The sequence below is a fragment of the Protopterus annectens genome, chromosome 3.part0 (genome assembly GCF_019279795.1).
Source record: "Protopterus annectens isolate FY-2018-M chromosome 3.part0, PAN1.0, whole genome shotgun sequence".
In the NCBI taxonomy this organism is placed as follows: Eukaryota; Metazoa; Chordata; order Ceratodontiformes; family Protopteridae; genus Protopterus; species Protopterus annectens.
The window spans coordinates 943881043-943906978 of record NC_056731.1 but is presented as its reverse complement, the minus strand read 5'-3'; the positions used below and the strand labels follow the sequence as shown (position 1 = coordinate 943906978).

At 38.7% G+C, this 25936-nt stretch overlaps 1 protein-coding gene across 1 annotated transcript in view; it reads right to left on the bottom strand.

The window, feature by feature from the left end:
* KDM1B (lysine demethylase 1B) overlaps positions 1–25936 on the bottom strand; it is a 1151880-nt gene that overhangs the window by 36034 nt on the left and 1089910 nt on the right. The window contains exon 20 of the mRNA XM_044065274.1: positions 2515–2667. Within this exon, the coding sequence (XP_043921209.1) occupies positions 2515–2667 (153 nt within the window). The remainder of the gene's footprint in view (positions 1–2514; positions 2668–25936) is intronic.

Below are 25936 nucleotides of genomic sequence, written 5' to 3'. Positions count from 1 at the left end.
TACTGGGTTTTCTACCTTCTTGTCTTTTACTGGACTTTATCAGGTCTTTCTTAGTATTTTTGTTGATTTGTTCCCTCTTCTATATTCTTCTAACAGTGACACTTGTCTCAGTTGCTTTATAGTTTTCTCTATTCGATACTTCCATGATGGTATTTGATTTCTCCCCTTCCTTTCCCTCACTACCCTGTGTTCTTGTGGTAGAACTTTATCAGTTATTAATTTAGCTGCACAGTAATATATCCTGTTTACTTCTGTTATATCGCATGGATCTGTACGGACAGTCCTAATTACTGTGTTCATTTGTTTTATCAGACTTCTGACATTTGGGGTTTTATTGACATTCTGCAGTCTATTTTTTTCATTGATCTTAATATATCTATGTCTATTAAATCAAGCAACTCTTCTTTTAGCTCATTTTCTTCTAAACTGAGGGCACATTGTACATTTTCCATTTCCTGCGGGCATTTTATAGAAAGTTGTATAGCATCTTCCTGTGCTACATTCTCTTTAATTTCATCCTGTGCCAGCCATTGCTCTGTCATATGGGAGCTCACTAGCCTTTCACTCCTCAGCACTGACTGCATCAGAGTTTTCACAGTTTCCTGTTCCTTCCTTTACTGTCCAGCTTCAAGTGAACATTTACACTGGTTTCCTGTGGAAGGCTCCAAAATATCTTCATATTGCACCTGACCAATTGCTTCCTGTTCCACTGGTTTCCCCTTAATTTGGATATCCATTGCTCTATCCTGTTGTGGTGCTTTCTGCATTAGATTTTCTACACTGGATCTTTCACTTTGCAACTACTCCACAACCTCAGTCTCTATTTCTTTAACTTCTCCATTACTAATCTCCTTTTGTTCTTTTCCTCTGTCTTATTTTTTGTATTATAAAGTTTTCCATGTCTGGATTCCTGTGCCTGTATTTCTCTTCAAATATCTTTGGTGCTGCTGTTTTTGATATTAGTTAGTTTTACTTTCTCCTTTGTGTAAATATTACACCATATTAAATCTCTTTTTCTTTCCCATGTCTATACTTCTTCTTCAGATGTCTCTTGATCTTCCTGCTTCTCCTTACTTTGGGGACTCACTCCATCATGTTGTGATGTAACCTGTGTTAGATCTTCTACACCAAATCCTTCACTTTGCAGGCACTCCTTAACTTCAACTTCTATTTTTTTAACTTCTACTTTACTAATCTTTTCTACGTTCCCTCTTTATGATACTATTTTTTTATTGTGAAATTTTCCATATCTGGATGCCTTTGCATGTATTTCTCTTCGAATGTCATTGGGGCTGCCTTCTTTATATTGATTAATTTGGCTTTCTCCTTTGCATAAATATTACACCATATCAAATCTCTCTTTCTTTTCCATGTCCATATTTCTTTTTCATATTGTAGAACAGAGTGTAAAGTGTGTGTGCTATATCTTTAAGCATGCAAGGCTGTAAGTGCACCTATAAATTCCAGACACGTGCAATCCCTAGTGCCATTTTGTAGAAGCAGCCATAGAGTGAGCATGCTTAATCGTAGTTGTTAGTTTGTATATAAATTACTTAAGTTATAGTCAGTAAGCCTCTATAGTGATGTGTTTGTATGAAATAAAGCTGCCTGAACAGTACCCACAAAGACTCGTTTATTCGTGTCCTAACACGAAAGCGACATATACTTTTCAAACATCTCTAGGTTTTGTTGTTTATATTTTTGCATTTCCTCAGATGCTTCTTTTTCTAAACATTTCAAAGTTTCTTGATCTGTATACTGTTTTTCGCAAATCTGTTGTATTAATGAATACAAATTTTTACTTGAAGCTTCTGACAGTTTTTCTTGTGGAATTATTTTTCTTTCCTCTAGTTTCCCTCAATCATTTTATATATCTTGTGTCTCGAAATTCTGGGCTTTTTGCAAAACAGTAACAATTCATAATTTCTTTCTTATCCTCAACAGTCCACTTTATCGTCTTTATGGCTCTTCTTTGGCCCATCAGTTTTTGTGATTTTTATAGACTATTACTTCCTTCTACAATAGGAGGGCCATCTTTCCCCTGGGCCTGGCCTGGCCCCATTACAGGAATGTTTCCGTATTTTGAGGATTCTACACTGTCATCTTTTCCAGTCCTGGCACCAGTGTGCCTACCAGGTTTGGGCACTTTTTTATCCTGGGTCTTGTGCACCCAGCTATCTTTTTTTAATTTTTGACCTACTTCTGTCCATGATATATGTTACATAAATACAGTCTATATATCAATGTCGCCTTGGTGAGATTTTGTGAAAAACAGGGTCCACCTCACGAAGGTAGTCACCAAGACTTGAGGATGAATTAAACTTCAGCAATAATACTCCCCTTTACTTGCTGACTTATCTCTCCATCCGGGCTTCTGTTGTGTAACCAAAGCATATGTACAGCTAGATATCTTATATGTACTCTATGAAACCTACAAATCTATACTTAAACGAGACTCAAAGAGAATTTAACTCACCTCAGATTACAAATGAGACTAAAGAGAATTTAACTCACCTCACCAGCGAAAAAGACTTTTCCATGTACATCTTCTGCTAGAACATCATATGCTTCTCCACTTCCTCCAGTCTTTACAAAGCTATAAGCCATCTGTGACCACAAGTCTTTACTCCATCGTGTTACAAAATACATCAATGGATCAGGAACTTCCTGCATTTTGAAAAGATGGAAAAGTATTCTTCACCATTGTAACATATTTTCTTGTAATAAAATAGAGCAGCAAACAAAATACATATGCATCAGTAAGGTCTGTCCTAAGACTTATGATCTTTGAATGAACTATTCTGTACTGTCAATATGACCTTTTCTTCCACGTGCTTTATTTATAAATATAAAAGTCCAGAAAATGAAATGAACATATTTTTTAAACAAGAAACATTTTTATTAAATTATCACTTATGACATAGACAATCATGCATTTATATAAATGAAAACAAACCATATTGCCATACTCTTAGTTGCAAGCATTCTACATCACAAACCATATTGACATAATTTTAGTTGCAAACTTGATACATCACTTTATCCAGTCATTATCAGTCAAACATTATACAGTTCATTCAAATCCGGACTTATTTTAAACCTCATACCTCTTCTGTATGTATTGTTCACACAATTACCATTTATTCCCATGTAATTTACTCCTACCCTTTTCTAAAGATCCCAATTAGAGATGTTTTATCTCTAATTCACTACTTCAAGTACAGCTGGTTTAGACTCAGATTTCCATTTTCTACCAATTGCTTTTTTGGCAGCCAACATAATTACACAGAAAGGCCTTACTATAGCTAGACAATTCAGATTCTGTGTTATGGCTCAGAAAAATCATTCCCCTAGTTACACCAATTTGCTTAGCTAGCATCTCTGATAGACTTGTTTGCAGGAAATCCTTAAAGTCTGTTAACTCATTACACTCCCAGAAAATATGTTCCCAATTACCTCTTTTTCCCCATCACACGGCGACCATTTGCTGCCTACCTGAGGAAAAATTCTCTGGAGTCTACTTGGGGTATACAAATACCTATGTAAACATTTCCAACCAAAATCCTAAATCTTCTAGATTTTGTTGCATATTTGAGAGAGAAAAGTACAGTTGTGTACACTTACCAAAAATGTAGATGTTTGAGTGTATTCACTGTTGCAGTCATCACTTGTGGGTTATCCCTGATGGGTAGCCCTCAGCTGGCCCAAGTACCAGAGTAAAGGTTTCCCCTCCTACATCAGCTGTTCTGTGAGTGGGGCTGACGTCAGGTCATCAGGGCTATAAAGGGAGACCGTCAATGTCATTACATCAGTTTTTCTTGCCCCCAAAGGTCTTGGAGCCCCAGAGGAGATACATACAATAGTTAAGAAAAAGGGGGTAGGTGGGAGGGAAACAGGACTGCAACAGTCAATACACTTGAACATTTACATTTATGGGAAGTGTACACAACTGTACTATGTTCTTTGTGTTTCACTGTTGCAGTCATCACTTGTGGGAAGAATCCCAAAGCAGAGGAAGTGGGTGGAGGAAAGTTGCTCAATTATGGGGATGCTAGCATGCCCTGCAGGACAGCAGATGCAAATCCTGCCCTGGTTTTGGAGAAAGTAGCTCGCTGGTAGTGCTCGGTGAAAATGTGGATAGATGCCCAAGTAGCAGCTTCAAGAATTTCCTTGGTAGGAACCCCCCTCTCTGAAAGGCTGTGGAGGTAGAGGCTGCTGAAACCAGGAGTTGGCCAATTTTCCTGATTGATTTGGTCCTGTCAAGGTAAACTCTCAACTGTCTGCACACACCCAAGGTATGCAGAATTCTCTTCCCTCTATTTGTTGGTTTAGGAAAGAAGGTAGGTAGGTGTATGGCCTGGTTGAGGGTCACCTCAGAGAGCACCTTGGGCATGAAGGAGGGGTTGGTTCTTAGAGAGACCCTGTCCACATGGAAGATGATGAAGAGCTCAGTAGCCATAAGAGCCTGAAGCTCAGATACCCTCCTAGTAGAAGTGATGGCTAGCAAAAGGGCAGTCTTCCAAGAGAAGTATTTGAGGTCTGCTGAGGAAGCTGGTTCGAAAGTGGGCACAGTCAGCTTTTTCAGGACAAAGTTTAGATCCCAAGCTGGTGCAGGGGGCCTTCTTGGTTGTCTGATGTGAGCCACACCTCTGAGAAACTGCTTCAACAGGTGTTGGGAGAATAAAGGCTGTTCCGCCTGGACATAAGCTGAGATAGCTGAGGCATAAGTCTTGATAGAGGAGTAAGAGAAACTCTTATGGAGGAGCTCTGCCAGGTAGTCCAGAGCCAGGGGTAAAGATGATTTAGAGCTGGTGGTGTTCCTAGTGGAGCACCAGCAGGTGAATCTCTTCCATTTAGAGGAATAAGATTTTTTGGTGCTGGGTCTGCAAGCCTCCTTAATAATGTCTAACACCTGATTGCTGAGGACTGAAGAGCTATCTTCCTTTGCGGAATCAGCCATGCTGTTAGCTTGAGTGTGGCCAGGCCTGGATGCAGGAGCATCCCTCCTTGTTGTGTGAGAAGGTCTGTGGCAGATGGCAGGGGAAAGGGAGGATGCATGGTCATGCTGAGGAGCATGGGGTACCAGTGCTGCCTTGGCCAGTCTGGGGCAATCAGGATAGCCCTTGGCCCTTCCTCTCTGATCTTCAGTAGAACCCTGGGTATCAGAGGAAGTGGGGGGAAAGACATACATAAACAGGCTGCCCCAGTGGAAGGAGAGGGCATCCATCCTCCAGGCTTCTGGGTGAAACTGTCTTGAGCAGAACTTGGCCAGTTGATGGTTCTGGTGGCTTGCGAAAAGATCTATGTCTGGCTCCCCCCAAATGCGAGTGATCTGTATGAAGGTCTCCCTGTGCAACTGCCACTCATGGGGTTCCATGATTTGTCTGCTTAAGTGATCTGCCAGGGTGTTTTGCTTCCCTGGGAGGTATTGAGCTAAGAGATACAGTCCTAGATTCAATGCTGACTGCCAGATTTCCATGGCAAGGTGACATGGGGGTAGGAATGAGTGCCCCCCTGTTTGCTGATGTACCACATGACAGTGGTGTTGTCTGTCCTGATTAAGAGTACCCCTGGTGACAGATGCTCTTGAAAGATTAGGATAGCTCTGTGCACTGCTAGCATTTCTTTCACATTGATGTGTAGACCTAGAACTTCCTGCCCCCAAAAGGCCTGAGCTTGCAGAGTTCCAGTGTGGGCTCCCCAGGCAATGTCTGAGGCATCCATGGCCAAGGTCTGCTTGTGTGGGCGAAGGACAAAAGGAAGTCCCTTGTTTAGGGAGCAAGCCTGGGCCCACCAGAGGAGTTCCTTCTTTAAGGAAGGGATTAGTGGTAGTTGGTGCTCCAGAGACTGGGAGTATTGGGACCAGAGGTTCCTTAGATACCACTGCAGTTTCCGCACATGCAATGTGGCCAGGGGTGCCAGCAGGATGCAGGAGGCCATGTATCCCAGGGCTTATAATATTTTGCCTGGCTGTGAGGTGGGTCTTTTGTAGGACTGCAGAAAGGTCTGACTCGGGGGGGGGGGGGCATTTGCTTGGATGTGTCCATCAAACTGCCCAGGAAGATAATCCTTCGTGTGGGTAGCAGTTGGGATTTCTCCATGTTTATGGTGAACCCCAGTGAGGTTAGTATGGTCTGCACAAAGAATAGGTCCTGTAGGAGCTTTTTCTTGGCTTCTGTCTGAATGAGGCAGTTGTCTAGATAGGGGTAAATGTGTATGGCTCCAAGTCTGCAGTAAGCAATGACTGGAGCCAAACACTACTGTAAAGACTCTGGGAGCAATGGATAAGCCAAAGGGCAGTGCAGAGAATTGAAAGTGTTGGGACCCTGCTCTGAACCTTAGGTAACTCCTGCAGGACTCTATGATAAGAATATGCAGGTAGGCATCCTTCAGGTCTAGGGTCACTAGCCAGGCTTGTGGTAGGAGCATAGGTAGTAGTTTTTGCAGTGTCAACATTTTGAGAGTGTTTAGAGTTTCCCTGAAAGAACGGTCCTCAGAAGGAGAGGCAGTGGGGATGGGATCCTCAGCATCAGAGTCCTCGAATGCTGCTAAGGGCTGGTCTGACTCCTCCAGATCTGAATCCACTGATTCTGGGTCTGTGAAGACCTCTGGGGGGGGGTGTCCCTTTTTCTTTTGGCTGATGTGGGAGGGGGAGGTTGGCTACTCCTGAACAGAGTCATCAGGTCCTCTGCAATTCTGAGAAGTTGCTGTGATTAAGAGGCTGGTTGGCTAGGTAGTAGGCCAGTGGCTGGGGCCCTGTGGAGGGACCTTATTGGGGGTAGATTTTGGCTTGGGCCTAGCTGGTTCAGTAGCCTTATACAGAGTCAATTTGACTGGCGGCACTGTCATTGGTCTAATCCTGAATTTGGATGTCGGTGGGGGCTCCGCGGAAATTGGTGCCTGCAAAGTGGCTCCAGACCCAACTACGTGAGGAACATACATCTTGGCAGGAGGAGGTTGATTCGTTGGTGTACCGGACTCCGAATGGGTCTTGGTACAGGCCTGCAGTGGACTGTCGGCTGTCGTCAGGGGCTGTGAAGGCACCTCACCGAGTTCAGCTGTAACCTTACTTTGAGAAAGGGTTGACGGTAGTCCGGGGTGATCAGAGGGCCTAACTTTTAGAGGCCTATCCTTGTCTTTGTCTTATGTCTTCCTAAGAAAGTCAGAAACTGCTTGAGAGACCGACGTCATTTTGCGTTGCTGGAAAGACCGACTAAAATGCCTAGTGACTGTATCAGTTCTTCTTTGTATAGTACGAGCATTAAAGGGGGCACAGAACTGACACCCTGGAATGTCGTGGTCTGGGCCTAAACAGGTGATGCAGAGAGAATGGAAGTCACGGTGTGGGATCTGCTTTCCACAACTGAGACAGTTATTAACTTTCTCTGAGATTGGTTTAAGGCAAGAAAAAAATTCCCCAACAGGGTACTTAGCTTTAGACGGTTGTCTTCACATTGGCAATGGCTGAAAAATGCACTCGCAAAACTGCTTCTGTTTCCGGCTCCACGGCAAGAAAGACTGATGTAATGGCATTGGCTGTCTTCCTTTATAGCCCTGACTTTAGTCCCACTCACAGAACAGCCGACTCAAGAGGGAAACCTTTACTCTGGTACTTGGGCCAGCTGAGGGCTACCCACCAGGGATAACCCACAAGTGATGACTGTAACAGTGAAATATGAAGACCATCATATATTCCCGCCCATTGTTTCTTAGTGAATTGCTTATCCAATCTCTCTTCCCAATCCTTTCTAACCTCCTCTGATTGATTCTTATAGTTATTGTGCAATATTTTATATGCTCTACTAATTATTCCTTTTTTAACAGTATCTTCTGTCCTACATTCTACTAAAAACTCTACCAGTGCTGGGCTTTCATTTAAGACCCCCTATTTCTTTCTCTTTCTCTATACTCTGACATCAGTCCTTGATAGGAAAGGTAATCTCTAACCTGCAGTCCAAATAAATTCTTGGCATCTTCCCATTTTATTACCTTCCCCTCTCTAGTTATTTGCTCTCAGTACCTCAGTTCCTTTGCCAGTTTTCTCCACTAAATTCCAGCCCCCCCCTTGCCTATTGTCTGTATCCCTAATTGCAGTAATCCCTATCAGCAGAATCTCTTTTCTCCATTCCCATGTTGCCTTAGTTCTTAGAATACTTTCTGCTACTTTATGAATAAAATATTCTGTATGTTATTCTCCTTAAAGATCTGCATCTAAAATCCCAGTCTCTCCTTGTTTCTTCAGCTTCCCGCCAGTTTCATCATCATCACTTTCCACTTTGAATTATAGGTTTCTGCTCGTGCTATGTGTATAAGCCTTAACTGCATACCTCTAAAACACCTCTTCAAATCAGGTAATCCCAATCCTCGTTGTTCTATTGAAAAAAATCAACTTATCCCACCTACCTCTTGCAGTCATCCTCCCAGATAAAATCCTTCAACTCCTTATTAATTGCTATTCACAACTTCTTCTCTGGTTGATAAAAATATGCCTAACTTGTGCATAAGATTAAAGGAACTAATATATTTTAACTGCTTGTATCTTACTATCCAAATCCATATAACAGAACTTCCAATCTCAGTTTTTGTATTATCTTTTCTTTAGTCTCTTCCCACACATCCTTAGCTGCCATACTGGAATCATTTTTAATCAATGCTCCTAAATACTTCATTTTATCATGTCTCCATAAATATGGATATTGCTGAACCAGTTTGCGTATGGGTACATAATTTACTGCTGTTGCCTTTGTTTTAGCTTCATTAATTTTGTATCTTGATACGATCTGAAATCATCTCAAAATGTTCCACAACACTGTAATGTCCTTTTCTGGTTTTGTCAGGTATAAAATAATATCATCTGCAATGAAAGTCATCTTTTCTTGACTACCATACCAAGTATATCCTTGATTTTCTAAGTACTTTATTTTCTTTGCCAATGTTTCTAAATATAATGCAAATAACAAAGGGGGAAAGAGAACACCCCTGCCTGGTTCCTTTGCTCTAGCAAAAATTATTAGAGAGGACCCCACCCATTTTAATTTTCATCTCCGATACCTCATATATGCTCCTAATCAACCTTATAATTTTATCACGGAAAGCATATGCTTCTATTGCCCTGCTCATAAAATTCAGCTAGACAAACAGTTTAAAATATGGTTTAGTACCGAAATGGGCCTGTATGAAGCTGGATCTGATGGATGTTTACCCTCTTTAGATATTACAACTACCACTGGTTTCCTCCAGGATACTGGTACTTCTTCTCTTAAAATAATGTTAATCAAAATCTTCCAAATCTTTATCAGTTTTTTCCCTCCTAGCTTTCAGTGTTCCACAGCAATACCATCTATTCCTGGTGACTTTCCTGTAGATTGGTTACATATCACCTTTTTTATCTCATCTCCTCCTATCCTGTTAGTAACCGAGCCTCATGTCCCTCTAACCTTGGCATATTTAATTCTTCCATAAACATTTCTAGTTATACATTTTCTTGATTTCCATATTTCTCTGATTTACAGATTTTCATAGTATTTCCAAAATATTTCTAATATCTCTACAGGATCTCTTGTTAGCTTCCTTAGCTTGGTAACAGCCCTTTCTACTTTCTGTTGCCCGTGTCTTTGGGCTAAAAGTTTGTGCACTCAAACACTGGTTAAGAGCATTCCTTATTTTCTGTTTTGCATTCTGCAGTTGGTCTTCTTATTCTGTGAGATTCCCCCTATTCTGCAATACTTTGTCCCTCTAAATAATTCTTGTTACTTCTTAACAATATCTCCCTTTTTTTAAACTCCATTTTAATTGTACCATATTCCCTAGCTATATTTTTAGAAGAAATTTCTGTCTTCTCTAATAGCTCCTGAATAATTTCCACTACCCATTCCTTACATTCCTCTCTTTCCAACAGAGAGGTGGAAAGGAGCCAGTGTCTCATTTTTATTTCACTACCCCATGTTTTACTTCAGTTATTATTGGTGCAATTGGAATTAAAGGCTGTACTATAACCATAATATGGTTAATATGATTCCTTCTGAGAGTAGTGGAAGGAATAGTGGCGTGAATTAATGATCACAATGCATGTGAATGAATATGTTTATGAATTACTTGTTAGGAAACATTGGCTTTAAGCGCACAATAGGTTGTGAAGGCTGTGTATTGGCTTAATTACCTGTCTCTCTTGTGAATGGTCAGTTGTGCTCAAATTAAACAGACACATTATTTTTAGAGTTATAGAGAGTGATATCTGGACTCGTATTTTCTCCGAGGTTAATAATTGATTGGAAAACAGTTAACAGCTGTTTCCATAGGGAAAGGTCCATTTTATACAATCAGTTTTTTGACTGTAGTGCCATTGCACATAATAATGCGAACATCTCTACAATTATTGGATAGGGTTATATCTGCAGTAAGGGTGCGATAGTCTGTGAAGGCTGCAGTGTGGCTCGTTTAGCTGTTTTTTCATGTGTGATTGGACATATGTATTCAAAATAGGCAGACAGATAATTTCTACTTCTACTGAGAGAGATAACTGGGTCTGTTATCTCTTGGTTGTCATAACTATTTGGAACACAGTTAATAGTTTATATAGCAAAAGTTTACACTTATTAAATAGTCCTTTGAGCTCAGAGTCGTTACATACGTTTAATCACATACAAGGTGCTGGTAATGTTAAGCCTCCATTGTGAATTCATCTTAATTAATGATGACGTTGAGATATTCAAATCAGCGTTTACCATTCCAACAATATGGTCATTTGTATATAATACCTCTCTTTTTAGATAGGGATTTTATTTTTTCAAATCTAAGCATTAAGAAGCGCTTGTTTGTGCTACTGATTTGTCCAAATCCAATGAAGAAGTTTTGCAATTGTTCAACCAATAAGATTTTGACATGCTCTAATAGGTTAGATAGATTTTTACGTTTTTTCATTTGGTTGGTTTTAGTGAACATCGTTCGTAGAAGTAGATGTAATATTCACTGTTGATTGAATGATTGATACTTTGTCGTTATTGGATGCTTGAGATTTTGTTTTATATTTAAACTGGGAATGTGATGCATTTATTAATGGTCTGAAGAAGCAACAGCACATTGCGAAAGCGCTTACAGTTTTATTGTTTTATAGTAATAAAGTTGCCCGAGTCCTTACCATAATAGTGGTGGATTTTTTTTAAGTTTTTGTTTTCACACTGGGAGAGCTAGAATTAAGCTGTTACTCAATGTGTAGCCATCTTGAAAATCATGAAATGAGCATATTTTGAGGAATATTCCAACTACAACAATCCAGAAAGCAAAGCAACTTAAGAAATTATTGCAAATAAAAAATATTTATTCACTGCTGGAGTTTCCTCCTCTGCACCCCCCCCCCCCCACACATCATTGTCTCTCTCTCTCTCTCAGAAATGCACATGACTATCCCAGTGCTTACTATGATGTCACATTGGGTTAGGACATCATAACCAGTCCTTGTGCCCACCAGTTTGCTCCATTTACTATGCAAATATAACATGTGAAAGAAGGAACAAAATGGAACATACAATGACATATAAATACATATATATATATATATATATATATATATATATATATAAATACATATATATATATATATATATATATATATATATATATACTCAGTTTACAGGGAGCTCAAATATCACCCAGTAAATGCAGGGCTTGTCTAAGCACAGGTGAGAGTTACTCCATTTATCAGATCATAATACACACACACACACACACACACACACACACACACACACACACACACACACACACACACATATATACTTTCAGTATCACCTAATCTGCAAGGGAGACCTCCTCAGTTGACTGCTGGAAAGAATCACAAACAAAACAACATCCAAGACAGCTCTTCAGAGTATGCAAAAATATCTGAAGTCCAGAAAAGTAATAAAGTATTCAAATTTCAAAGCATCCCTGAGATTCATTAACACCTACACTGCGTGTACACAGTTTTAAGTGAACAGACAACACAAGCATAACTCACTTCTTCTTCCTCCTAATTTTAGTTTTCCTACTGATTTTCTTGCAGCCTTCAATATCAAGGGAGACTCATAAAGGTTACCGCAAAGTGTAAACTTCATGTACACTTAGTGTGATCTTTCGGAATGATTACAAAGCACAAAAAAATGTGGTAGGGATGTTCTTGATTCAGACTGTACAAACACAGTGTAGGCATTAATGAATCTGGCTCTATATCTAATACAAACATGTTCCAGTGAAGGACATCATAAGTATCGCTTGTTTTACTTAAAGATACAATGTAATCTGAAAAAGACAGCACAGTTTTAAAATGTCTCTTAAGAAAATACAATGTAGTTGAAATATCCACATTAACAAACAGTTATACATTATACAAAGTTAATGGCTAAACACCAACCATCAAAACTATTTTTGTTGGAAATACATAATTTCCTAAAATTGTCATCTTTTTGTCTTTCTTTGTTTACTGGGAAAGTCCAACCGGGATATAACCCTTTTTCAGCAGAGTCACAGGGAGAAAAGCTCCATATTTAACACCCAGTTTGACATATACACAAAGTAAAGTTACACAATATCAGGAGGAGTACAAAATATACAAAAAGCTTTACAATAGCTACATAAACATCATTTAGAAAGAGAGCATGCACATAGCTTGCATGGGCATATACAGTCTAGATAATTCATTAGAAACAAAAACATGCAGCATGGTAGCATTTGGGGAAAAAAATTCCCACCTCATACATTTTAAATGGTACTCCTCTTCCAGCACGGTCATAAGACAGTTGGGTACTTATGTAAACAATTCTCTCTCATTCAATTATGTTTCCACCACAGTCAGGAAATCCTTCTATTCAGTCCAGTTAATTTTCAACAGAATGTCTTCAAGATCCAAATAAGTCATTCTGCCACTGTACTTTATGCTTATCAGACCCATCATTGAGTACAATGGCCCTTTTGGCATGTGTAAATCAAACATATTTTGTTCATCTTGAAAGGCTGTAAAGATAACTTAACAAGAAAATCAAAGGCATTAAATCCTTCGAATGTCTTGACAGATTACTTCAGTTCCTGCCTTCCCTAAAACTTAACCTCCTGAACATTATCCTGCATGTACTTTTTCCATAAATTCCACTTATTTCTATACAATTTGCTCCTTCCCTTTTCTAAAAGTCCCACCCTGGTTCTTCTACCTCCTTTACAATATCCAAAAACTTCCTTTACGTCGGGAATATTTGATTTCCATTTTCTGGCAACTGACATTTTTTGCAGCCAGTAACATTAAACTTAGTAAGGCCTAACTATGTCTAGGCAATTCAGATCCTACATCCCAGCTCAAAAGAATAATTTCCTTAGACTTATTATGGACTGCTTTCTTTCATTTGATTATCATATTTCCACCACAGTCAGGAATTCCTTCCCTCTGGTCCAGTTAATTTCCAAGGGAATAGCTTCCAGATCCAAAGAAGTCATTCTACCATTGTACTCATCTCTTGTCAGACCCATCACTGAATACAATGGCTACCAAGGCCAGCTGGACATATCTGGCCCAATAGTTCCCTGCACTAGACTATGACAGGATAATTACGACTTATGTGACCCACACATTTGCCTTAGAGGCACTATAGCTAGTAGTTACAAGTCTCATTATGTCATGCACTGCACTAACAGCAGGTCTAGTATTAATAACTACAGCTTTGTTACTTGTGTAGGTCTCACACTGTTTGCTACTAGCGCTTCCCTAGAAGTGAGTACTCAACAGTGTTTTCAACCCTAAGTTTATTGAACTAACCATCTGTTTTTCTGTTCCACCCCAGTTAATGTCTTGTAAGATAAGATAAGATCTGGCTTAATTTGAAGACGTCTGGATAGGTACTGTGCTTTCTTTTGCTTCTCTTGCTGATATTGGGTTTATTATCGGTTGCTAACAAATACAACTGCAAGAAATATCTGTTTGATATTCAATTTCAAGATTAAGCATAAAAAATAACAAGATACTGTCAAGTGAGGTAACCTCTAATCACCAAGACTTGAGACTGAATGGTAGGAAAGGCTCCAGTGCCACATAACCCTGAAGTGGATTAAATAAGTAATCAGAGTACGAATGACTGAGGGAATGAACAAATGAATTAATGAAGCAAGGCACAAACAAATGCAAAATAAAGAACTGAGGAAAAAGCTCACCAAACTAGATACTTATTTTTCTTTGGAAAGAACAGGAAAATGGATGATTGACATTTTTTACATTTATTCACATTTTATTATTATTTATTATTATATAATATATATATATATATATATATATATATTTATTATAATATATTATTATTATTCACATTTCACATTTATTGAATTATCACTTGTGATATAAGCAAACTTACACTTATATAAAAGTAATCGAACCATATTAGCAAGTTCACATTTACAAACATACATCGCCTTGTATACAATATAATCAAGCCAACATTACATAAATTGTTCACTCCCTGCCTTCTTTTAACCCCCATTCCTCCTCCAAAACATCTTTTCTGCATGTATTGTTCCCATAATTTCCATTTTCTCTATGTAATTTACTCTTACCCTTTTCTAAAGATCCCACTTCCTGTTCTTTTACCTATGTTACAATTTTCACTATTTCAAGTATTGTTGGTTTAGACTTTGATTTCAATTTTCTAGTAACTGTTTTTCTGGCAGCAATCAAAATTAAACTTAACTAGGGCATACTATGTCTGGGCAATTCAGATCCTGTATCCCAGCTCAAAAAAATAATTTCCTTAGTTATACTCATTTTCTCACCTTGTACTCACGACAAAGTACTCTGTAGGGAATTTTGAAAGCCTGCCAGTTGATTAGACTCTGAAAGCATATGCTCACAGGTATCTGTTTCTTCCTCATTACAACTCCAACATTTGCCATCTACCTGAGGAAAAATGATTTGGAGTCTTCTTGGAGTACATGAGTACCTATAAACAAACACTCCCAAACAAACAATCCTAAATCTTCTAAACTTTGTTGAACATTTGGAAGCCCCCATTAATTCTTTGCAAATTGCTTATCTAATTTCTCTTCTCCATCTTTTCTAACCTCCTCTGATTGATTCCTATAGTTATTGTGCAATATTTTATATGCCCTACTAATTATTCCTTTTTTAACAGCAGCCTCTATTCTACATTCAAGTAAATACTCAACCAGTGCAGATCTTTCACTGTGGGTTCCCTTACATTGTTCTCTTTGCCTGTACTCCGATATCAATCCCTAATTGGGAAGGCAATCTCTAGCCTGCAGTCCAAATGTCTTATTGGCCTCTTCCCATTTTATTACCTTCCTGTCTCTATTTGTTGCCAATATCACGGCTCCTTTGCCATCTTCCTCCAGTTCCAAGCCCTTAATGCCTATTCTCTGTACCCCTAACTGCAGTCATTCCTATTGACAAAATCTCCTTTTTTCATTATCATGTTGGCTTAGTACTTCATTTACTTTCTGCTACTTTATGAGCATAATATTTTGTATGGCTGTTAATCTCCTTATGGATCTGCATACAAAATCCCACCCTTTCCTTATTTCTTGAATTTCCCTCAGTGTCATCATCATTCCTTTCCACTTTGAATTGTAGTTTTCTGCTTATGTTATATACAGCAGTCTTAACCGCGTAGCTCTAAAATAGCCCTTCAAATCAGGTAATCCTAAACCTTGTTCTACTGGAAGTGACTCTTGCCCCCTTCCACTCCCAGATAAAATTCTTCAACTCTATTAATTACTATCCATAACTTCTCTTCTGGTTGCTTAACATTTGTCTGACCTGTGTATAAAACTAAAGGGACTAAAACCCTTTTTACTGCTTGTATGTTGCTATCCATGGGAAAGAGGTTCCAGTTTCTCAGATTCTGTATTATCTTTTGTTTTAGTCACTTCCCACATATCCTGCTGTCATAACAGTGTCCTTTTAAACCCCTAATCCTAAATACTTCATTTTATCATGTCCCCATAAATATGGGTATGGCTGAAACAATTCATGTGTGGGTACATAGTTTAATGCTAAAGATTTTGTTTTATCTTCATTAATTGTATATCCCAAAAAAAACTGGAATGGTCTCAGAATGTTCTTCAACACTGAGATGTCCTTTTCTTGTTCTATCATTTGTAAACAAAGCCAACTTGTCCTGAATACCATACTAATCATATCTTTAAATTCCCAGAGTCCTTTATTTTCTTTGCCAATGGTTCTAAGCATAAAGCAAATAACAATGGGGAAAGAGGACACCCCTGCCTGGTTCCTCTGTCCAGACACAACCCATCAGACAGGAACCCTCCCACTTTGATTTTTGTCTCTGATCCTTAACACATCCTCCTAATTAACCGCATTATTTTATCAGGAAATGCAAATACTTCCATTGCCCCAATCATAAAATCCCAGCTTACTCTGTTAAATGCTACTCAACATCAAGACCCATCAACAACAGCAGAATTTTCTTACATTTTGCTTCCCTCTGGATCATCATTGTTCTGTTAATGTTGTCAAATGTTTGCCTCCCCTCTACAAAGCCACACTGATCCTTATCAGTCAGTTTTGGCAACATCCATGCCATTAATTTAGCCATTAAAGATAAACATTTTATAATCATGACTTAAAATTGAAATGGGCCTATATATAAAGCTGGAGTTGACGGGTCTTTATTGTCTTTAGGTAATAAAGCCACCACAGTTTTTTCCAGTATGTTGGTGCTTCCCCTTATTTTAAAATACTATTAAACAGATCTATCACTCCTAGCTTCCAAACATCCACCAGATACCATCTATTCCTGGAGACTTTCCTATGGATTGGATTGGTTATACATCACCTTTTTTATTTCATTGCCTCCTATCTTAACTGTTAATTGTTGAGCTTCATCTACCTCTCACCTTGGCATATTTAAGCCTTTCATAAATATTCCATAATTTATATATACATATATATATATATATATATATATATATATATATAAAATTTATATATATATATACATATATATATATATATATATAAATAAAATTTATATATATATATATATATATATATATATATATATATATGCGCGTGTGTGTGTGTGTGTGTGTGTGTGTGTGTGCTTTTTCTTGATATCCCTATTTCTCTGCTTTATACAAATTTTGATAACATAAAATATAAAATATCTAGTTAGTTTTCTTGTTATAAGCTCCCTGAGTTTTGGCAACAACCCTTTCCACTTTCTGTTGCCTAAGTCATTGTGCCAAAAGTTTTTGCGCTCAGGAGTTATTATCAAAAAACAGTTGCTTAACAGCAGTCTTTATAAACTCACACACATTATCCAGGTATTCCTTTATTTTCTCTTTAGCGCTCTGGAATTGCGCCTCTTCATTTTCTGAGAGATTCCCTATATTCTGTATTACTTTATCCTTTGTCAGTCCCTTAAATAATTCTTGTTACATCTTAACCATATGTCTTTCTTTTATTTCTATCCTAGTCTTCAATTCTACTTTCATTTTATCCCACTCACTACTATAACAACTGGAGTACTTTCCATTTTCCCTAACAACTCCTGAATAATTTCCACTACCCATTCCTTAAATTCTTCTCTTTTTAACAGTGGGGAACTGCCAGTGTCTCATCTTTACTTCATTATTCTGCATGTTTACCTTGGTAATTATTGGTGCATAAACATTCTCAATTAAATGTACATGTTCCTGTGCACTTTAATTTCTGTTTAGTCTAACCTAGTTATTATGCTTTGGGGAATAATATGTAAATCTTCTCAAAGTTCCTATTATTGAATTCACATCTTCCATACCAAATATTTTGATAAATTCCTTCAGAAATCAACCTTCTTTTGTTATAATTTTCCCTTGCAGGCCCCCCGGACACATCCTCATTTTTGCAAATCAAATTCCAGTCCCCAACTATAAGTAATATGCTGAAAGCTGATTATTTATCTTCATTTTGTAAGCTCCATAACAGCAGTTTATGTGAAATATAAATACATGCCAGCATAATCCTCATTCATTGCCAGTAGTCATTTACAATCACAAATCTGCCATTATTATCTTTTTTTCCTCTTCTATCACTATTGGAGCTCCAACAGCAATTAAAATAAGCATTCCTCTTTTTTTTTGTCCCTGATATTCTGCTGAATATCCATTCTGAAATCCTTTATCAAATTCACATGCTCAGTTCATTTCAAGTGTGTTTCATGTAGCATTGCTATTTGCACTTTACATTTCTTAATTAAATAGTCTTTCTTTTTTTCTATACCTGTAAGATCATTAACATTCCAAGATAATATGGAAAGTGTTGCCATTACAAGAAGAAGTCATTATTCACACCTATTATAGAGGACAACGTTTTTAGTGTCTATCTCCAGTCTTTGTGATAATTGCACCCACTAATGTTTGGCAGATTGATCTTTTACACAGTTTTTCTTATCAACAGTGGAACCTATGCCACATTTTACATTACATTTTATTTTAATTTAAACCCTCATACAAAATAACCAAACACACCCCAGAACACCCCAATATCCTGTTAACTTAATACAAACACACAAAGCTATTTATATCTTCAAATAATGAGGTTTAACCCTCCTAATTGGAACCATTGTCCCAGATAGCTGCAAATACGGGCCTTAATTAACCTAAAATTGAGGTTATCCATGCTGAGACAAACATTAATGTCTGTACTTCTACTTTAATGAATGTCTCTCTTTTTTATATTTATTCCCCTCCAAGATGTGAAAAACAATCTGCATGCTTTCAGAAAGCATTAACTTTAGCCTTGAAGAAACCAGTACTTTGGCTTTCCTTTATTGCTCTATAATCAGCTTGTCTCCATGGAAATGTAAAAGAAAAGAAAATGTAGCCCTCAGCTGCAAGTTTCTAAAGACAAGCTGCAGCATTTTTGCTAAAGGAAAACTTTTCACTATATTCAGTATTCTCTTATTTACTTGCTTCCACTTAAAACTTGCAATTAGATTAAGCCAAGGGTTTTAATCCAGACATTCACCATCACAAAAGTAAGAAAAAACAAACAAGCTCTACATATATTATGTTCTATGGACTTTTGCACCCCATCCACCCCTACTTCAACCACCCAAGTTTACAACCCAGCTACTGTACTCCTTCTCGGTAGCCAAACAGTGGAATGCCCTACCATTATCGATAAGAACTACTCAGAATCTTGCCTCTTTCAAAACTTCTCTACACCACCACCTATCTACTTTATGGCACTGCACCTGCACCAAATTGTCACCTTTCAATACCTGTCTAGCTTACTACTATCATCAATCATTTGTAAAAACCTCTCTATCCTAATGCCAAATACATTTGCAATATATAATTGTTTATCTTCTGTCAATTTCTATACTTCCATCAATTCAACTAAATATTAACTGGTTACTAATGTCATATCTATACTAGGCATTATTACATGTTCATGTTATTGTCGTGTTTACATGTGACATTTTTATTGTATGCTCATGTTATTGTGGAGCTATTTCCCTGGGTCTCTACTGAAAATGGTCTCTTTTCGGCCCAGTGGACCATCCCAGTAAACAAATGCAAGTAAGTAAATAAACATGGTTTGGTCTAGCTTTTTTGCATTGCAATGCCTACATTTCTTAATATTAAAAAGGAGGAGAAAAAAAAAACATCTGTTTGCTTTAGTACTTTTATCACATACAAACAACAAAAAAATACTTTACTATAAAACATGCAATTTTCATAAAAAGTTTCAAAGAAATACTGTTAAGAACAGATATTGTTTTACTTACAGATAGCTTTTTCCTTCCTCTTTCCCTCTCTACAGTGTCCTTCCAAACATGACATATGACATGAAGTGAAGCAAATGCTTTTAAGTTCCACACAAGTTTAATAAAGTCAACAAAAGTCTACTCTTTCAACTTTTTCTTGTATAGCCCTATTTCACAAATGCAACTCATGCTTTGCAGTCTTATGTGTATTCACTAATTTTCATGTTACTGGTCTTCTTCTCATTTACCTCTATATTTCCAACTCTATACACCAGTTCAATTCCAAGGTACTCACAATTTCTTCTAGTCAACTCCTATTCTTTTTCTGCCTCTCAATCATTTTATTTCAGAACAATGGAAAAGATTTGACTGGCAAAGTCTTTCAATGTGCTTTGCTACCAGAAGAATGAGACGTAGAATCCTCTTTTACTTGATGGCTCACTTTTTGTTAAACAAACTTTTTTATTTCCTCCTTAGTCTGGTAAGCATCAGAAAATTACTTTGATCCTTCAGGAAAAATATTCTGAATACAGCTAGACAATAGCAGTTTAAATCTTACACCTTACATTCCCTTATTGGCGAAACAAATTTATTTCAGCAAACAGTGAATCATCATTTTCCACAGGCAGTCTACTGTTTCCAACTTTTAATACCTTTTGCCTTCGTTTTGTCAGGATCAACTCTCTGCTAGTAGGTTTGCATCTTTACTAATACAGGTCTTCGCTGCTTTCTCATGGCTAGGTTTGAAGCATATGCGAGGTATACCCTTTCAATTATGAAGTCCTGCTGTGGAATACCAGTCCAGCGGATTATTTGTGCCTTCATAAAGTTAATTCAGTCAGTTCCTTCTAGTTTCTGTGGTATACCAGAAAATGTCATATTTTCCAATTATGCTTTGTCTTCTAATTCTACCATTTTTTGAAACATTTCTTGTTGAGCAGTCCCATACTCAGCCAGCTTTTTCATTTCGACCTCTGATTTTTGAAGTTTTACCAGCTCATCTAAATATCTGTTTAAAGGTTCTTCCACTTTTTCAAGCCTTTTGTTATTGAGCTGACATACTCCTTCAGTGTTTTGTTTATTTTAATCAGATCTACACACATTTGACTTATTTTTTCTCGTAGATAACTGGAAACCATGTCTTGCACCAAAGCTGGACCTTGCACTGCTTTTTGCTGAAAAGCTGCAGGCAGGATTCTTCGCAGTTAAGTGTTTTCTCTTCACTTTTTCTAAATGATTTTCTTTCAGGCTGTCTTAGCTTCTTCTTTGCTAGCATCCAGGCAGCACACATACTAGCCAATAATTGAATTTATTAAAAGTGACAAGAGTTCTTAGCCCTTGTATTTCATTTTTTTTCCAAACTGACAGAGCTGAAGTTAAGCTGTTGATCAGTATGAAGACATCTTGGAAAGCCCTGATAGATCATTTTGTAAAACATAATGAGATGAAGATGGAATGGGCTGGTTCACCAATTAATGATCTTGTGAATGACCCAAGTGTGTGCGTGTGTGTGTGGGGGGGTTCAGCTCCCTTCGGCATGTCTAAAAGCTCCAAAGGTCAGACCAGAATGGGAAACCTCCGCTTGTTGCAATTTCCAGAGCAAGGGCATGGTACTGTAACTGAGATTCTTATAATAAACATTCACCATTACCACTGTCTCAACGACAAGGATATCAGGTTTATCTGATACCACCACCTTGGAGGAGTCAAAGTAGAAGGGAAGCATCCTCCTAGGACCCATCACCCATAAGGCATGTCCTAGGCTGGCTCAGCTCCTCAAATGTGGGGCAAGGCATAATGAGAGACACATGAAGAGATGATATCCATGCAAAAAACATGGCATCAAACTGTTTTCTCAAAGACTGTTTCTGCACTTGTTTGGTTGTATCTCACTATGGGCCAAATAGGATGCACAGGTCAAGTGAAACTGGCATGGCCAGGGTCAACCAGGAGTGGGAAGGGTAAGAGCAGCCTCCTTAAACTCTTGATGGTAAGAAAATAATTTGTGTAGAGATGGCAGAAAAAAAACATCCTCTATCCATGTGAAACTGCAGAATACCTGGTGGAGATCCAAAGAAGCAGTCTGAATAATCAAGCCACCCGGCAGCATGTTCTAACTTGGGAAGTGTGACATTTGAACCCTGGGTCACAACAACATAACTGTTCCAGATAAATGCCTCTCCTGTCCTCTTCCCAGTTATTACTCTATGACCTGTAGAAAGTAGATTACTCCCAGCTGAGTGAAAGCCGACAGCTGCAAAAGGATGGAAGGAAACACAACAGAAAACATCGATGGAGAAGCCTTTGGCCAGTGCCTGATCTCCTGTAGCTCCAGACTTCCTGTCCTATTACCTTCTTTCTCCGTCTACTGCCTCCTGCCACTCCCTGCACTAGCAACTCTCCATTTATTGATCCAGATATTACAGTTGTGCATGTAAACTTACCACAACAATAGAGGTTAGAAAAGATCACTGCTGCATTAACCTTGGCTATACTGGTTATATCTTTTTAAGGATATAGTAGCCGACCCGCTTCCAAAGCTTCAGGGCACCTTCCATGTGCTCAATCTATTAGGCAGCTCAAGCTGAGCTGCCTAAAAATGCAGGCTTCAACGTCAAGTCCGTCACAACTTTCATGTCAAATGCAGCGGTGGGGGGGGGGGTTGGGGGTATCTGAACCCTGTGAGGACATAACAAGGAGTACAATTATGTACATATATTCATACCTTGGCATAAACAAACAGTAAAAAAGGGGAATGAAGGGAGGGAGCATCTACTGCAGCACTGATCATTCAAACATCTATGGTAAGTTTAGTTACACAGCTTTACTATGTTCATCATAATGATCACGGCTGCAGTAGCCTAAGCTATATGGATAGATTACTATAGCTTATTACATTTTGGAGGTAGAAATGGAAGGGTCCAGAAGCCCCTGGAGAATGGTCCTAGCAAAGTCTGATCTAGACCTATGGAAGAAATCAAGCTTGTTGTGCTTTGTAAAAGCATGTAAAGAGGACCAAATTGTTGTTTCTAGAATACTTCTACAATCCAACCCTTTCCAAAAAGCATTAGATGAAGCCAAAGCCCTGTAGAGTGGGCCTTGACCCTGCCTACAATAGTGTTGTTTTGGTAAGAATAACAAAAGGTAATAGCCTAAGACAACAATTTAGAAGCAGCCTGTTTTGACACAGGCTATCCCTTTTTGCTAACTTCACATGAAATGAACAACTGATCTGAAGATTGGAATGATTTTGTTTTGTGAGGACAGTACTAGAGTTATCTGTAGACTTCCAAGTTTTGGAATATCCTTTTTCCCTCATTTTTAGGTTCAAGAAAGACAACAGGGAGACAGCTAATTTGGCTTAAAGTAAATCTGGATACCACTTTGCACATAAAAAGGATTGGATCACAATCAAATCCTGACTCTTTTGAAAATGAGATAGGGTTGACTTGCTATAAGAACTTGTAACTCTTCTTGCAGATGTCAGAGCAATCGTTAAAACAGTCTTGCAGGTTAAGAACCTCAAATCAGTCAGATGAGCTGTTTCAAGTGGAGCAAGTTTTAGCTTCTATAACACAAAATCAAGATCTGAAGGAGGAGCCACTGGTTTTCTTGAAGGTCTATTATGCAAAACTCTTTTCAGAAACATTTTTGACATGAGAATGCATTGAAAGAAGAGGATCCGTGGGTACTCATACTGAAATGGCCTACAAATTAATCTTGATGGAGGAATAAGAAAAGCCAAAGGATAGTAAGTTATACAAAGTTATACAAACATTGTAAAACCAAAGAAACACTAACCCTGAACCGGGTGCAGGATATGTTGTTGTCACCAACTAGAAAAGCACTTCCATTTGCTAATATATGATTTTATAGTAGCAGGCTTTCTTATCTCCACTAGTTTCTGCTGCATATCCTCAGTAAACAGGTGCCTAAAGGGAATTAAGATGCTATTTTCCAGGCAGTTTGGTGAAATTGACTGGGGTCGAGGTGTATCAAACACGCCTGTTCTTCTGTGAGTAGATCAATTCTGTAAGGAAGCTTGTGGTAATTTCCGCTGGTAATTTCCAAAAGAAAGAACCATTTTTGCCTAGGGCAGGAGGGCGTTACCAAGATGATCTTGGGGGATTCCTTCTGCATCTTCACAAGTACCCTGGATATCAGTGGAAAGGGGGAAAGCATATAGGGACATTTCTGGCAAAGAAAAAGAAAAGGCATCTGTCTTCCAGACCTACTAGAATGGGGTCCTGGAGCAGAATTTTGCCAGCTGATTCAGACAGGAGGCAAAGAGGTCTACTTGAACTCCCCACAGATGGATGAAATATTGGATGACCCCCCCCCCCCATTTAGTTCCCATTCTTGAGGGTCTGCCTTTGTCCTGCTCAGCTTGTCTGCCACAAAGTTTTGCTAGGATGTAGGATACCTGCAGAATGAAATTGTGCTGTGAAGCTATACCCCAAGCTAACATGGCTAGTTTGCAAAGGGAGTAAAACCTGGCTCTTCCTTGCTTTTTGATGTAACCTTCCCTTGAGACTGGCTCCAAGAACAATATCTTTTCCATTATTCTGAATAGGATTTCCTAGTATTAGGCCTTCTGGCCTCAAGGATGATGTCCAGCACCTGTTTGCCGGCATCTGCAGGCCTGACTGCAACAGTGAAACACGAAGATTATCATGTGCATCCAGGGAAAGAGGAGATGCATAAGGAGAAAGGTAGAAAACCCTCAGTCAGTCAGATGTTCCCAAGAGAAAAAAAGAAAAGTGGTTGAAGAATGGACTGAATACTGCAACAGTGAAGAGAATGACATCTACTCTTATGGTAAGATTTTACACAACTGTATGTCCTTCCATATCACTGTTGCTATATTCATAACAGACAGGAGGGTGCAAAAGCCACTCTAAGGAATGGAGGAGGAAGGAAGCAGGAACCCTCCACAAACCCATGAAGGATTGCCTTGGCAAAACCTCCTCTGGCTCTAGAAATGACATCCAACTTTTAATGTTTAGTGAAGGTGTGAAGACAGGACCAATTAGTAGCCTCAAGGATGGAACTGGTGTCCAAACCTTTGAAGAAAGCCCCAGAGGAGCTCTCTACCCTGGTAGAATTGGCCAAACAGAGCCAGAAAGCTACTTGCCATGAAAAGATAACAAAAGGAAATGGCCTTTAAAATCTAGGAGTAGATGATTTGCTTAGAAACTTCCACACCCAATGTCCTGGCATGAAAAGAAACAAAAAAAATTGCTCAGATTTGCATATGGCCTTCATCTTTTCTGATTAATACTGGTGCTGTCTATGAAGATCCAAGGTGCATAGAACCTTCTCACTAGCAGATTGTGGAGAAGGAAAAAAAAGGAAGGAAATTAGACAGCATGATTAAGGGACAACTTATTGACCACCTTGCGCATGAAAGAAGGATTAGTATGCAGACACACCCTGTCCCTGTGAAAAATCAAAAAAGGGGAACTGCCATCAAGATTTGGAGTTCAGAAACCCTCTTAGCAGAGGTGTGGGTAATCAATAAAAACAGTCTTCCAGGAGTAATGTTGCAAGGAAGCAGCAGCAGCTGACTCAAAAGGAGCTTGGGTCAATTTCTTAAGAACAAAATTAAGAGCTCATGAAGAGGGATAGGTTTTCTACGGGGCCTTATGTAGAGCACACTGTTCGGGAACTGTTTTAAACTCAAAATGAGAGGCCAATGGTAGATTCAAAGGCAGATAGGCAGAGATTGCAGACAAGTGTGCTTTGACAGAACAATATGCCAACCCAGTAAGGAGCAGTTCAAGTAAGTGAGACAACACCAATGGGACCCCTACTGAAAAGGGATCCTAGTGACGTTTAAGACACCAAATAGAAAAACTCTTCAACTTGGACATGTACGATTTTCTAGTATTGGGTTTTCTGACCTCCTGCAAATACATAAAGCATGTCCTCAGAAAACTAGTGCTGAAAGAGGATTAAAACCATTTCACCCAAATTGTCAACTGATGTGTGGACAGATAGGGTGAAGGAGGGACCCCCTGTCTTGTGTGAGAAGATCCATTCAGTGAGGTAACGTGTGATGATTGCCTCTGGCACAAGAGGAGGGGGAACCAGTGCTGTCTGGTCCAAAAAGGAGTCACCAACAAGAATCTTGGAATGTCCTGTTTGAGCTTGTGTAGGATCCAGGATCCAGGAAAAGGACATGGTTTCCA